The 15,460-nt window shown below is 40.4% G+C and overlaps 1 protein-coding gene across 3 annotated transcripts in view; it reads right to left on the reverse strand.

Annotated features, from left to right (window-relative positions):
• Nucleotides 1-945: 945 nt before the first annotated feature.
• Nucleotides 946-15,460, reverse strand: part of kiaa0825 (KIAA0825 ortholog) — a 478,810-nt gene continuing 464,295 nt past the window's right edge. For all 3 annotated transcript variants that reach the window (XM_062050981.1, XM_062050982.1, XM_062050980.1), the window contains one exon: nucleotides 946-2,145. In XM_062050981.1, the coding sequence (XP_061906965.1) occupies nucleotides 1,971-2,145 (175 nt within the window). In that variant the 3' untranslated portion in view covers nucleotides 946-1,970. The remainder of the gene's footprint in view (nucleotides 2,146-15,460) is intronic.

The following is a 15,460-nucleotide window of genomic DNA, read 5'->3' on the forward strand; positions in this document are numbered from 1 at the left end:
CAAAGGACTCCAAGGACATCACAGTACTCCAAGAACATCACAGGACTTTAAAGGCCCTCTCCATCCGAGAGGAGGATGTACGCCGGCAGTTCTTGAAGCTAAATACGCGGAAGGCCCCCGGGCCGAATGGTGTCTCCCCCTCCACTCTCAGACACTGCACGGATCAGCTGGCTCCTGTCTTCACTGACATTTTGAACACCTCTCTGGAGCTATGCCGTGTTCCGTCCTGCTTTAAGACCTCCACCATTATCCCTGTCCCCAAGAAAGCACAGATCACAGGACTTATTGACTACAGGCCGGTTGCGCTGACGTCTGTGGTCATGAAGTCCTTTGAGCGCTTGGTCCTGCCCCACCTCAAGGACATCACCGCCCCCCTCCTGGACCCACTGCAGTTTGCCTACAGAGCCAACAGGTCTGTGGATGATGCAGTGAAGCTGGCCCTCCACTTCATCCTGGAGCATCTGGACTCCCCAGGAACCTACGCTAGGATCCTGTTTGTGGACTTCAGCTCTGCCTTCAACACCATCCTCCATGGACTGCTATGAGACAAGCTCTATCAGCTCAGTGTGCCCGACTCCCTCTGCAGTTGGATCAATGACTTCCTGACAGACCAAAGACAGCACGTGTGACTGGGGAAGATTGTCTCGGACAGTCGAACCACAAACACTGGTACTCCTCAGGGCTGTGTACTCTCCCCCTGGCTCTTCTCCCTGTATACAAACTGCTGCATCTCCAGTCACCAGTCCGTAAAGCTGCTCAATTTTGCGGATGACACTACCCTCATCGGGCTCATTTCGGATGGCGATGAGACTGCTTACAAGAGAGAGGTGGACCGGCTGGCGTCCTGGTGCAGCCTCAACAACCTGGAGATGAACGCCCAGAAAACAGTGGAGATGATCATGGACTTCAGGAAAGTCACTGCCCCACCATCCCCCCTCACCCCGATTGACTCTCCCATCCCCGTCTCCATTGTGGACTCCTTCCGTTTCTTGGGAACCACCTACACCCAGGACCTCAAGTGGGAGCCGACCATCAGCTCCCTCATCAAGAAGGCCCAGCAGAGGATGTACTTCCTGCAGCAGCTGAGGAAACTTAAGGTGCTGACCGAGATGCTGGTGCAGTTTTACTCAGCCATCATTGAGTCAATCCTCACCTCCTCCATCACCGTGTGGTTCACCGGCGCCACAGTCCAGGATAAGCATCGACTGCAGCGCATCGTACGTGCTGCTGAGAAGGAGCTACAAGCTCCCATCCCTCCAGGACCTGTTCTCCTCTAGGACCAGGAGGCATGTGGGTCGGATCACAGCTGACTCTTCTCACCCTGGACACAAACTATTCTCCCCTCTCCCCTCAGGCAGGAGACTACGGTCCATCCAGACCCACACCTCACGCCACTTGAACAGTTTTTTCCCCTCGGCCATCAGGCACATGAACAATAACTCCTAACAGTAGCTCCTTTGAATTCCTTTCTAAGTCTATAACAAGATCTGATAGCTCAGTTAGAGCTCTTGTTATTACCAAATCTGTGTTATATGTGTTTTATGTTGCACAATTGTACCAAGAAAAATTCCTGGTTTGTGAACCCGTTCTCAAACGATGGCAATAAAAACTATTGTGATTCTGATTCTGATTCTGATTCTTTTTTTTCTAGACAGCAAGAAAAAAAGGATGCTGACAACTTTACACTCACTCCCTGAAAAGAAACAAAAAAACTGATCACAGAGTCCCATCTCGTCCTGGACAAACAAATGTGGCTTCTCTGTTTCCAAGAACTGATTGGAGAAGATGTTCTCCACAAAGAAATGTGCGGGCTGATGCAGGAGAATCGAGATCTCCTGTCACACAATGCGGACACATATAGTGTAACCCTGCAGCATCCTGTACGCACACACGCAAACACTTGCAGAGCCGCAAGTGTGTATTACAAGTAAACATTTACAACATGATAAAAATTCCAACTGCTTGGACTGTTATTGGGCAGCAGTTTTATCGGACCCCCCCTGGGTCCGCTCCGCCATCTTTTCATCTGCTTCACGAGACTCCTGCAGTCCTGCGCCGCAGTGACAAACAAAATAGGCTCTTCGGAGTTCTTCCACCGTCGTTTTCTCATCTTCTTGCAGCTCTGCACCGTCCTGCATTTCCCACCTGGAAACACAAGGAGAATGCGTGAAAGGTCGTGTCCAGAACAGGAACAAAAACATCACCGACTTCCTCCCTGGAGATGCTTTGCCAGGCCTTCAAATGGGGAATTTATGTGGTTGCAGTGCAGATACAAAATGTCACAAAAAGAGCGTAGAATATATGAAAACAAAAGGGAAACATAAAGGACATAAAAGATTCAACCACCTGCCACTTATGCAACAACATTTCTACATACAATCAAGCTTTATTGCAGGCTCCAATGTCCAAGTATACATACGATCACATACAATACATAGAACAAAACAAAAAAATATACAGTATAAAAGGCATTATCATATAATATTAAAACAGTGCTCGTGCATATTCAGTAAAAAGGCATCTAATAAATAAACAAAAGCATCAATAAAAAAATATATACACTATATTGCCAACAGTATTTTGCCACCTGCCTTGACTCACATATGAACTTGAAGTGCAATCCCATTCATAACCCAGAGGGTTCAATATGATGTCAGTCCACCTTTTGCAGCTATTACAGCTTCAACTTTTCTGGGAAGGCTGTCCACAAGGTTGCGGAGTGTGTTTATAGGAATTTTCGACCATTCTTACAAAAGCCTTCACACCCCTGATTGTAAATAATGTAAATAATTAATTGTGATTATCTTGTGTGATGACTGTATTATGATGATAGTATATATGCTAGTATATATCTGTATCATGAATCAATTTAAGTGGACCCCGACTTAAAGAAGTTGAAAAACTTATTCGGGTGTTACCATTTAGTGGTCAATTGTACGAAATATGTACTTCACTGTGCAACCTACTAATAAAAGTCTCAATCAATCAATCAATCAAAGGTCACACACTGATGTTGGTCGAGAAGGCCTGGCTCTCAGTCTCCGTTCTAATTCATCCTAAATGTGTTCTATCGGACTCTGTGCAGGCCAGTCAAGTTCATCCACACCAGACCAGGTGCCAAGCCCAACTCCTGAAAAACAACCCCACATCATAATTCCTCCTTCACCAAATTTCACACTGGGCACAATGCAGTCAGAAATGTACCATTCTCCTGGCAACCTCCAAACCCAGACTCATCCATCAGATTGCCAGATGGAAAAGTGTGATTCATCACTCCAGAGAAGGCGTCTCCGCTGCTCTAGAGTCCAGTGGCGACGTGCTTTACACCCTGCATCCAACGCTTTGCATCGGACTTGGTGATGTATGGCTTAGATACAGCTGTTCGACCATGGAAACCCATTCCATGAAGCTCTCTGCGTACTGTACGTGGGCTAATTTGAAAGTCACATTAAGTTTGGAGCTCTGTAGCACCTGTAGCAAAAAGTCAGCGACCTCTTTACACTATGCGCTTCAGCATCAGCTGACCCCTCTCTGTCAGTTTACGGGGCCTACCACTTTGTGGCTGAGTTGCTGTTGTTCCCAAACTCTTCCATTTTCTTATAATAAAGCCAACACTTGACTTTGGTCCTACATATCATTACCATACTCTTTGTGGCATTATACTTGATGTCAAACTTGACTCAATTGTCTGAGCATATGTTAAGAAGCTGTTGGAACCCTGCACCACTGGGCGATATAATGGCCAAATCATCGGCGTACATAAAGTGATTGATTAAGGTGTTCCCAATGATGCACCCTGTTCTGCAATCTCTCAACTGCCTCGACAGATCATCCATATACAGGCTAAATAGGCCTGGTGATAGAAGCCCACCCTGCTGTACCCCATTGCCAACTCTAAGGGGAGAGGATAAACTACTCCCCCATTTTACCTGCATCGTCTGCCTGTCATACCAATATGCCAGAATAGGTATGATGCTACCCAGAACACCCCTATGCTTCAGCTTGGTAAAGAGTTTGTGATAGTTGACTCTGTCAAATGCCTTACATGCATCAATCAAACCTACCAACATTGTAGAGCCCTGTGCTCTGTATTTTTCTACTGCTTCTTTTAAAGCATAAATACACAAGTACGTGTATATACTACAGCTACAAAAGTTAAACACAACAAAAAAAATACAAAAATAAAAATGCTACATATTTCCTTCGGAACAGATTCAACAATGCAACCAAGAAAGCCGACTCCATCAGAGGCTGCCCACTAGCTCTCGGACAATGTCCGGTGTGCGCGGATGAGCCAGAATCCGTCCGGGGAGACTGAAATGCTAATTCAGTGACGTTCATCCCGACTCCAGCTTTGGAGCCCTGTTTCTTCCTGTCTCGTCTCCTCTGGTTTCTTTGCGCAAACTGCGTTGTGGCGGAGAGTCAGCAGCTGGTCTCCGGTGCAGCTCCAAAAGTCCACAAAAAAAGCACCAAAAAGCAGTGCAGAAGTCAAGAGGCAAAAAAAACACATGAAAACAAGAGGGAAACATCAAGTACACCAAGGAGGATACAGTCCGCGCCTCCACTAGAGTGACTGGAACTGTGAGCCATGTTTCGATGGCCCTATCGCTCCGTGTTTGCAAACTTGGTATTCTAGGATTACAATGTTATCACTTCATTGACTTCATTATTTCCCCGTAGTAGTACTGTACTCGGGGCAGCACGGTGGAACAGGGGTTAGGGCATGTGACTCACAATACGAAGGTCCTGAGTTCGATACCGGGCTCGGGGTCATTCTGTGTGAAAATTTGCATGTTTTCCCTGTGACTGCATGGGTTCCCTCCAGGCACTCCGGCTTCCTCCCCCCTCCAAAGACATGCACCTGGAGATAGGTTGATTGGCAACACTAAATTGGCCCTAGTGTGTGAATGTGAGTGTGAATGTTGTCTGTCTATCTGTGTTGGCCCTGCGATGATGTAGCGACGTGTCTAGGGTGTACCCTGCCTTCCGCCCGAATAGGCTCCGGCACCCCCTGGGACCCCGAAAGGGACAAGCGGTAGAAAATGGATGTATGGAGTACTGTAGTCGTTTGACTGTCATGGTAGACCAGTTGCTCTACACGTCTGCACATACAATTCCAACATTCAGGCACACTTTAAACACACCGTTGGCGTAGAACACAATTTAAATGAGTACACAAAAAAAGGATCATTAATCCTTAGTTTTACCGAAAATGCTTGTCATCTTATGTTGGAAGAATGGTAGAACAGAGCGACATCACTATGAATCTGAGGTGGACACATCTACCCATCCCATACCATCTGCACCCATTATCCAACAACATGGACCGTGCCAGTTCTAGTAGCTAGCTAACACAATTGTTACCGCCGGAGTCAGTTAGCTTTCTTGGATTTGTCTTTTTTTTCTTTTAACAGTGGTAAGAAATCGATCATTTAATTCTGAAAATCAAACAGAATATATTGTTGCTGTTCGTACACCTACGTACGCATTTGTGTAATGTTATCTTGCGCCAACAGGTACTCACCATCATTGGTCCTCGGACTTTCCAGGATTTAATCAAACAAAAGTCTTGAGGGACCTACCATGTGGGGACCACATGCCACTTTAAAACTTGCAAATATGTTTCCTTTCACAATATTGGAGAGACTCTATCATCTTTTCATCTCAAGACCCAAATTTAGAATGTGGTTCCCAAACTTCAGGTAAAGCAACCTTTCCAGCAGTTTACTCTGACAGGCTGTGGCACAGCAGCTGCACGACTTAAGAGAGGAAGGCACTGCAAGGTTGGTGAAAGCACACCCTCTCTTTAGCCTCTTCACTCAGGCAGAAGCTTGCAGAGCATCGGGAGGAGGACCACCAGATTAAAAAACAGCAGCTTTTTTTTCCGGAAGCTGTAAGTCTGCTGAACTCTGATGGTGCTCAGTAGCCATGGGTACCAATTCAATGGAGTCACTGGACAGGTGACTGTGGTTAATCAAATCCATACTGCTGTCTTTGAGCTGCGCGTGGTGCTTTGTCCACGGCAGAATTATGTCTGTCTGACTGCAAAATTATTGCATTTTCATTGCAATCTCGCCCTGCCTCCTTTTCCTATTCCTCATTGCATCTTCAAACATGTTTTATATTGTTATGTTTGGAGCGGCAAGAACCGGGCGCGGAGCATGACTACATCACAGCTACACAAAGTACTTTAATGTAGACTCACTCTGATGCAAGGTGTGTTTGGCCACGGAAGACATCCTTTTTCTCTGCAGACCTGCCGCTGTCACAGTTGCAATTACCACCTGTGAGGTGGAAAGATCTGTTTATGTAAATATGTGTTTCTGTATGTCAGATTCTCCTCCCGGAAACGTGGCTCTAATTCCTGTTCTGTTTTCCACCCCCCAGAACTTTATGTTCATTTATTTAAATTTTATTTTTATCAAGAAAGTGTCAAGAGCAGTGGTCAACAACTTTTTTGAGTTCAAGATATCTGGTCTCAGCCAAAAGCCAAGGATTTACCCCTGTGTGAACTGTTTCAGATATATATATATATATATATATATATATATATATATATATATATATATATATATATATATATATATATATATATATATATATATATATATATATATATATATATATATATATATATATATATATATATATACACACATATATATATATATATATATACACATATATACATACAGTATATACATATATACACATGTGTATATATATATATATATATATATATATATATATATATATATATATATATATATATATATATATATATATATATATATACACATATATACATACAGTATATACATATGTATAAATGTATATATATATATATATATATATATATATATATATATATATATATATATATATATATATATATATATATATATATATATATATATATATAGTCCATTTTAAAATTATCTTACTTGTTTTTAAATCCTTACATGGTCTTGCCCCACCTTACCTCTCTGAGCTGCTCCACCTCTATGCCCCCCACCCGGTCCCTCAGGTCAGCTGATCAGCTGATCCTGGAGGTACCCAAATCCAAGCGTAAGCTCAGGGGGGACAGAGCCTTCTCTGTTGCGGGCCCCAAACTCTGGAATGATCTTCCACTCCATGTGAGACAGGCCCCTTCTTTGGCTATTTTTAAGACCCTTCTTAAAACCCATTTTTATTCACTGGCTTTTAACCCAGCATGAGACTTTAAACTGTTTTTAACTTTTAACTTTTTTAACTGTTTTTAACTTTTAACTGCTTTTTATCTAGCAAAATTGTTCTTAGGGTAATTTTGTATTTGCTTTTTTAATGTGTATTTTACTTCTGTTTTAAATTTTATTTTTTAGTCTGTCCTTTGCCTTTATTTCTTTGTGGTGTACAGCCCTTTGTTTTTCAACTGTGGTTGTTTTTAAAGGGCTTTATAAATAAAGTTGGTATGGTATGGTATGGTATATACATATATATATATATATATATATATATATATATATATATATATACACATATATACATACAGTATATATATATATATATATATATATATATATATATATATATATATATATATATATACACATTACAGGCTAAAAGTTTGGACACACCTTCTCATTCAATGTGTTTTCTTTATTTTCATGACTATTTACATTGTAGATTGTCACTGAAGGCATCAAAACTATGAATGAACACATGACGAGTTATGTATTTAACAAAAAAAGGTGAAACTGAATACATGCTTTATATTCTAGTTTCTTCAAAATAGCCACCCTTTGCTCTGATTACTGCTTTGCACAAGCTTGGCATTCTCTCGATGAGCTTCAAGCACACCTGTGAAGTGAAAACCATTCCAGGTGACTACCTCTTGAAGCTCATCGAGAGAAGCCAAGAGTGTGCGAAAAAGTAATCAGAGCAAAGGGTGGCTATTTTGAAGAAACTAGAATATAAAACATGTTTTCAGTTATTTCACCTTTTTTTGTTAAGTACATAACTACATGTAACTACTTTGATGCCTTCAGTGACAACTATAATGTAAAAAGTCATGAAAATAAAGAAAACGCATTGAATGAGAAGGTGTGTCCAAACTTTTGGACTGCACTATATATATATATATATATATATATATATATATATATATATATATATATATATATATATATATATATATATATGTGTGTGTGTGTGTGTGTGTAAAATGTTTCCACTGTGCTTTTTGCTATTTTTCAAATTTTGCTGGTGTTTTTTTGTTTTTTTTCACAATGTGCCTAGGTCCAATAACAAACGAGTCACAGATGGCTTCTCTAACGCACTTTGGGCACCCCAGCTGTAGAGTGCCGTAGAAGTTAACTGTTTTTGGCCACTGTAGTCTTAGTACTGTAGTATATTTGTTCATCTTATGGTCACATATGGGACACGAGTCAGCTTACGTCAGTGCCGGAAGTAGTAAAATCAACTGTTTACCTGGCGGGTTTTTCCTGTTTGATAAAGAGCGGATAAACACGGAAGTCCTTCTTTAGCTGCAGCGTTGTTATATTATATATTACTGCCGTTGTACATGTCAATGTTTACTTTTGTATTCACAATAAATCAATACAAAATCAATACTTTGGAGCAATGTTCACAGACTCTAGTGTTTGGCTTGTTAGCTTCCCGTCGCAGGCGAGCGATGACGGTCAAGGTTGAGGGAAGAGTTGTTGGATGCTAGAAAATATAGGATATATGCTATTACACTATTGCCTCTCACCTATAACCAATTTTTCTCGACGATATAGTGACCTACAAAATGTTGCCGATGAACAATATTATTGTGAACATTATTTTGAGACCACATCAACCACTGATGTAATAATACACAATGATAACACAAGTATATCCTTTCAAATGTAACTACATGTATGTCTCATATATTTTAACACTGTAACTGTAATGTAAACTTTTCAATATTCGAGTTAAATAAAACAAACAAATGATAAAAATAGAATATACTCTGTCTTTTTGCAAAATTTAGCACTTGAATAAAAATCCCAGCCAAAAGCAAAATAAAATAAGTTCCGTCTCTTTTAAGGTGGGGTGGGACATATTGAATAAAAAAATCTGAAAAATTATTTATAAACACACTAAAATCTTTCAACAAAGTTGTATTTTTAATAACTAAAATAAATAGACACACAATATACATTATTGGCAGAGGAAACATTACATTTTGTTCTGGTCTTATAAAGAGTCATTTTACTTGTATTTGTATGTTTAAATGTGTTTATCTTCTTCCACTTTAATTTGTAAACATTATAGAATCTTTTTTTTTTTAATAAATGCAAATTTGGTGATCAGTTGGTTTTACTTCCGGTTTATGTGACATTACGCAAGTTCACTTCCTGTTGAACACACTTACCGTCTGTTTCAACTGGACACTGTGGAGTTTATTTCGATCACTTTGTGCGAAGACAGCACAGCGTTTATTTTCAATGTCAATATTGTATCTTAGTTGTTCAAACAGTAAAGTGTTGATATCATTTTAAAATGTTCTTGTAATCAGACAATATCTTTGGTATATTAGATGGAATTTTTACCTGACATGTTTCGAAAGTCATCTGTAGTTTTCTTCAGAAGGGTCACAAGAAATTGTGAAAAGTATATTAATAAGAAGACATAATTAACCTTTTTAAGTTTAGATTGGGGTATGGCATTTCTTAATGGGGAAAGACGTTAATATCTCTTGTTTTCATATTAGCATTTAAACTAGCTAGCAAGCAAACGCTGGTTGGTCCATAATTTCATCAATATGTGGTTATCAATCAGGTTTTCTGATAATTTTACCTTAATACCATAATACTAACCGTCAGGAGTTTTACCGCGGTTATCATTATTACCGTTTGTTCACGTCGAACAAACGTCTGAAGCTGTCGAAACCGATGCAAAGAGCGCCGTACAAATGCATGCATATGGCAATTTATCGAGGCTCACAAAGTTATCGAGTTCATTTTCAAGCACCGCCCTTATAGGGAGAATCAAATGCATCTTTTTTTCGGATGCAAATATTGAGACTAGGGTTGTCCCGATACCAATACTTTGGTACCGGTATCAAAATGTATTTCGATACTTTTTGATACTGTTCTAAATAAAGGGAACCACAAAAAATTGCATTATTGGCTTTCTTTTAACAACAAATCTTAAAGATATGTTTCTTATTGCAATCGAAAAACAATTGTGTCCTTAAATAAAATAGTGAACATACAAGACAACTTGTCTTTTAGTAGTAAGTAAACAAACAAAGGCTCATAAGTAGTCTGCTGATGTATGCAGTAACATATTGTGCCATTCATCTTTCTTTTATGTTGCCAAAATTATGAGGGACAAACTGTAAAAATGTATTATTAATCTACTTATTCATTTACTGTTAATGTCTGCTTATTTTTTGTTTTAAAATGTTCTATCTACACTTCTGTTAAAATTTAATAATCACTTATTTTTCTGTTTGTTACTTTACATTAGTTTTGGGTGATACCACAAATGTAGGTATCAAGTAGTTACAGGATCATACATTGGTCATTTTCCAAAGTCCTCATGAGTCTAGTGACGTATTCCCCGAAAAAAGATTTTGTGACAATAAAAAATATTGATGTAATCATAGTAGATACGTTATTGTACTTGATATCATTACAGTGGATATCAGGTGTAAATCCACCCATGGCATTTGTTTACATTGTGACGCCGGTGAACTATTGTATCCTCCTTAGGTGTGTAGTGAAGCATGTTTAGCTATTCCTCGTCCTGCAGTGATAATGGTAGGAAGAAACATACTTTATTTGTCGCCACAGAGGTGAGGATTAGTGAATTAGAAGTAGCTAAAAAAGTGCGGACTGCAGCTGGATGTTAGCTGCTAGCTAGCTAGCCATGTCTTAAAGCACCTCTTCCTGAGGGCGTTTCAGTGTTATAACTTCACCTTTATCTTTAGTTTTTAGGCCAAAATGTGCCCTTTTTCCCTTTTCTGTCTACACACTGTCTGCTTGTAAGTACTCTTTGATTGTGCGCTGCCAAACATGCTACTCTGCTCAAAAAAACAGCAATGTCATGACGTGACGACGCGGCGTCATGTCCGTTAAAAAAAAAAAGAAAAAAATGGGGAACCGATACTTTCCAAACAGAGTATAGTACCGTTCTTGATTCATTAGTACTTTACTAGTACCGGTATAACGTACAACCCTAATTGAGACATACAAATGTTGTATAGTAGAAAAGGGAGTTGAGGTTAGGCAGCGCACAAAGAAGCGAGTGAGAGCGGAAGGAAGACGGGAAGGTACGCTAAAGGTTTTTCAATGTTTAATTTTCAAATAGGATTAAGCAGAATGACATTTAGCTGAAGGTTACAGGCTCAGCATTGTCTTAGCTGATATTGATATGCAGGAGGCGCCCTGCTTGTCACCGGGACAAACACTGTTGATGAATGAGAAGCCTTTCCCCACGAGGGTGTTAAGTGCAAATTTGAAATGAGCGAGAGGCAGAGGTGGGGAGCGACGACACAGAAGCAGCACCCACAGAGTGAATTAGCATGATAGTTGCCATGTACACTGTCACCAGATAATGTTGCCCAAAGTGTAAATTGTGTCGTTAAGTATGGCTCGTGTAGTGAAAATGAGCACAAAGAAAGGTGCTTTGACAAGTGTATCTAATTTCGACAACACAACAGAGGCTCTTAGAAATGCATAAATAGACTAAAGTTGACAATAACTTCACTTTATCCTCATTTTGCCAAGTTTCCCCTGGAATTTACATCTTAATAAGGCGGAGTCGTACTCCCTAATTCTTCCGGGCTCTCCTCATTTTTCATGCATTAATGCTGGAGCTGCTGACTCGGCGATTCCTCTGAATACAGAACAGGACACACATATTAAGAGTCATATATTTACAGGATTGATGCCATGGAAGATTGTCTTTGAGTGTGAGCAATGGGCTGCCACACACGTCTTTGGGTGTGAGCGTCATGACGCCGCGCAGGGCGAATGACACCCAGTCTGGTTTTAAGCTAATAATCAGAAGTGATGTCCAATAAATTAAGAGCGTAAGCTTTGAGCTGAGATAAGCAGGTTATTAACTGAATAATAAAGATGCACAACTTCAGTCATTTTACAGGACAGATGCCTAAAATGCACCATGAAAGCAGCAAATTAAAAAAAGGTTTTATTCAAATAACAGACTGGATTAAGGGAACCAAATGTATTAAAAATTGTGACTTTGAAAATATATTTGAAAGGTTATGAACTCAAACATCACAATATAGTTTTTGTTCTGTATTTTGTTTAACATGTTAAGCTATTAACATGTTATTTTCCCTGTTTACTTTCACATTATGAAATGCACACTCTGTATGAGATGAAACAATTCGACAATTTATATTTTGTCACCTCTTACTAAGGAGTTCACTCAAATGTGACACAATTTAATGGAGGAATTATTGTTGGTCTCATTAAAGACAATGTCATTTCTTAATAGTTGTGTTATGATGTCATCCATACGTGGTTTCTCAACACAATTTGATGGAAAAATGTATATAACAGTGCACAGGGACAATTAGCTAATCAACCGCAGAGACTAAGGCCCCTTCTACACTAAGGTTATCCAGGCTATATCTCACCTAACCTTATCCTTGTCCACACACACACACAATGCCACCGTTTAAGACCCCCTCCCCATCTGTCGGCACAATGCGGCCTAGTACGCATGCACGAATAAAAATGTGCACATGGTCACCTCTGACCTGGAAGTGTATCAGAACACTGTGCTTGTAGGCTGAAATTGGCGGTCGTACTTGATGGCCGCAACCACTACATGGCTTCACAATAGGTATGGAGTGCAAAACTAGACGTTGAGTAATCGCTCGACATACATCGCCAACAATAACTGACAGTCTGCTTTGCCAGTCCAAATGCATTCACTGTTTTCCGTAGTCTTCCCTCTTCCACGGGAGCCCGCATTCTCGTTGTCTCCCCTTCAACAAATGGAAGAAGTTTTTCACTAAGTAGAATCACAGCTGCCCTGGACATTCGAAAGTTCTCTTGACGTTCCAGCGACACAACACATTCGGTGACAAACATATTCCACCAGGCTGCCGTTCTTCCAGGCCTTATCCAAAACCGTCGCTCAACATTAACGTTGCCGTCTGAGATGTGTTGTATCCCAAACAGCTGCAATCGCCCGTTTCCTTCTTTTAAGGCAGTGGTCCCCAACCTTTTTGTAACTGCGGACCAGTCAACGCTTGAAAATTTGGCCCACGGACCGGGGGGGTATGGTATTTTTATTTATTTATATCTATATTGATATATAATGTAGGAACCAGAAATATTAATAACAGAAAGAAACAACCCTTTTGTGCGAATGAGTGTGAATGAGTGTAAATGGGGGAGGGAGATTTTTTGGGTTGGTGCACTAGTTGTAAGTGTATCTTGTGTTTTTTATGTTGATTTAATTAAAAAATAAAAATAAAAAAATAAATAAAATAATAATAATAACAATTTCTTGTACCAATCGATCCACGGACCAGTAGGTTGAGGACCACTGTTTTAAGGTATTCATGTGTGATTTCCACAAGCGTCTGTTATGAAGCTGGCTGTGGCGTGTTCTTTCTGACGTCACTTCCTGTGTGGGGTGCAGTCTTTCTGGCGTCACTTCCTTTCCGTAAACGATCAGAGTCCATACAAAGCTAAGAGCCGGAGATTCAAGAAATACACAGCGCACTTACCTGTGTAAAAATGTATCCAAGGAGGGGAACCTTAAACGATGGTTTAGTGGTTTAATTATTTGTTTAAGAAGTTATCCGCCTTAATGTAGACAGGGCCTAAATCTATTGAGGTAAGGCTTTTTACCTATTTTTATTGATAATATCTGTGTTGGCCCTGCGATGAGGTGGCGACTTGTCCAGGGTGTACCCCGCCTTCCGCCCGATTGTAGCTGAGATAGGCTCCAGCGCCCCCCGCGACCCCGAAGGGAATAAGCGGTAGAAAATGGATGGATGGATGGATGTTTTTTACGAGGACTGGGCGATACATTTATTTTATCGATAAATTCAAGTTTTTTGTTGCAGACGATTAAAAACAAAACAAAATTATATATATATATATATATATATATATATATATATATATATATATATATATATATATATATATATATATATATATATATATATATATATATATATATATATGTTTTTTTTCCTTTTGCTCCTGCATACTTTTTGTCCCCAAGAACTTCTGTATAGCTCCCCCCTTATTTCCTTCGCAGAGATTCACACATAGCACAAGCTGGCTAATGCTAACACAAATTTTGGTCCAAAGGAAAGAAAAGTGTTGTCAGTGGTTTTGTTTTGCTGCAAAGGATGTGGAACAAATGACTGCATGCTGCAAAATGTGTTTAAAAAAGGCAGCAGCACAACTAACTTATTTCATCATCTGAAAAGTAAAAATCAAGCAGAGTGCGGGAAATGCTACTCTTTACGAGGCGAACAAGACCGTAACAACAAACAAACAAACTCCAGCTCAATACGTGTTGGTTAAAAGTGAGTGAGCATGGAGACAAAGCGCTGGAAGAATCCCGAGAGGCAGCAGCCAGCGGTTCCCCCTGCAGCTGTGAGAGGACTGGAGGGGGTCTTCTCTCTATCAGAAGGTGTGCTCGCGAAGAGCTGGATGTCCTGCCCGCGACGCCGCTGGGACGGCTGTTTGTTTAAAAGGCTTGCCTGTCAAAGAGAGAGCACCACTGACAGCCAGACACGAGTGTAAACGACTCAGACAGCAACCCTAATCAGAGGCTTCGCACATTGCCACGGGGGCCTGGAGGATCCATCATAACCCAAGCCTAAATATTTAAAGTGCTAAACTTTCCAAAGGTCACAGGCTTTACCATGCATGCCAGGGCGACATGTGTCACAGAAATAGGACGGGGAGGGGGAAGGAAAGCGGCAGTGAGAGGGAGAATATGATTAAATGTCCCTTCCTTCACTATTTCCACCCTTGTGAGAACTCCTTCAGTTAGTGTTTTATTTTGGCTGGCGGTAACATCTTATTTGGTTCCAGCCCTGATGGGTATGACAGAGCAATTTGACAAGAATTTCTATATAAAAACTAGAATGGCACTCAAACGACTACAGAACTACCAAGGCCTTGCAATTATGGTAGGCAACAATGGTGCACAGGATTGAGGGTCACAAGTACTGGAGCCTATCCCAGATGACTTTGGGCAAGAGGCGGGCTACACCCTGCACTGGTCTCCGGTCAATCCCAGGACACATGTACACAAACAACCATTCATATCCGAGACAATTTAGAGTCTAAGATAAGCCCAACATGCATGATAGGAGTCAGACAACTGAAGACCTAACAGGAGGCGTACGATGGACACTCTTCTCAGCATTAGAAGACTTTGTGATCAAACACATGCAGAAGAAACCATTACCTCTCAG

The sequence above is a fragment of the Entelurus aequoreus genome, linkage group LG06, assembly GCF_033978785.1.
Source record: "Entelurus aequoreus isolate RoL-2023_Sb linkage group LG06, RoL_Eaeq_v1.1, whole genome shotgun sequence".
Taxonomy (NCBI): Eukaryota; Metazoa; Chordata; class Actinopteri; order Syngnathiformes; family Syngnathidae; genus Entelurus; species Entelurus aequoreus.